At 62.5% G+C, this 1031-nt stretch overlaps 1 protein-coding gene across 1 annotated transcript in view; it reads left to right on the top strand.

Annotated features, from left to right (window-relative positions):
* Positions 1-430, top strand: part of LOC146586006 (transmembrane protease serine 9-like) — a 17296-nt gene extending 16866 nt beyond the window's left edge. The window contains exon 9 of the mRNA XM_085321968.1: positions 269-430. Within this exon, the coding sequence (XP_085178094.1) occupies positions 269-430 (162 nt within the window). The remainder of the gene's footprint in view (positions 1-268) is intronic.
* The last annotated feature ends 601 nt before the right edge of the window (positions 431-1031 follow it).

The following is a 1031-nucleotide window of genomic DNA, read 5'->3' as shown; positions in this document are numbered from 1 at the left end:
ACCTCCTGGGCTCTATAAGGAGGCCTTGGTGCTACAGAGACCCCAGAGTGCTCTGGGGACCTCTCAGGTGCTATAAGGACCTCTGAGTGCCATAGGGACCCTCCAGGCACCATGTCAATGCCTGGGTGCTGTAGAGACTCCAGGGTGCTCAAGGGACCTCCTGGGTATGTTAAGGACCTCCCAGGCACTATAGGGACCAGCTGGATGCCGCAGGGACCTCTTGGACGCTCTGGTGACCATCTCACCAGGGAGTGCCTCTCTCCCRCAGGGCGACTCGGGGGGGCCGCTGGTGTGCGAGGAGAAGCTGCAGGGCATCGTGTCGTGGGGCATGCAGGTGTGCGGGCGGCGGGGCAAGCCGGGCGTCTACACCCGGGTCTGCGAGTTCACCGCCTGGATCCAGGAGACCATCGAGAGGAACAGCTACATCTGAGCCCCACCGAAGAGCCCCCTCTCCACCTCCCGCCCCATCCCCTTGTCTCYCCGTTTTCACCCCCAGCGTCTCCCATCCCCACCACCTTCCCCACGGGCCGGGGAATGAGCTCCTGGAATAAAGCCCCGTGTAATGCGGCCACCTCACGCCCTCTCATGCATCTGCTGTGGGTGCCCACGGCCACCAGAAGCGTTGTGGGGAGGGGGGGGGGATCATCCCCGCTTCAGGGGTCACAGCCGTGGATTGGAGCTGGTGGCCACGGCAGGCAACTCACGGCTACGTGGGGCCAGCACTAGTGGCCACACCGTGTGTCCAGCTCTGGAAGATGTGTCCTGGTCGGAAGGACACGCGTGTCCAGCACTGGCGGTCACGGCTTGCAGCGTGCAACTGGATGTGTCCAGATCGGTGATCGTGGCTAGCAAAYCCCAACCAAACATGTCCAGGTCTGGAGGACAACTACGTCTAGGTCTGGACCCATAAACACATCTCGCTAGTCTGGTGGCAACAACCCACAGCCACGCATGTCCAGCGCTGGAAGACGTACGTGCCCGGCTGTGGAGGACACGTGTCCAGCTCTGGAAGCCACAACTAGCAACCCATG

This window comes from Rhea americana, unplaced genomic scaffold, assembly GCF_003343005.1.
Source record: "Rhea americana isolate MKP2758 unplaced genomic scaffold, rheAme1 scaffold_738, whole genome shotgun sequence".
In the NCBI taxonomy this organism is placed as follows: domain Eukaryota; kingdom Metazoa; phylum Chordata; class Aves; order Rheiformes; family Rheidae; genus Rhea; species Rhea americana.
The sequence above is the reverse complement of the archived record's forward strand: the minus strand, read 5'-3'. Positions and strand labels throughout refer to the sequence as shown.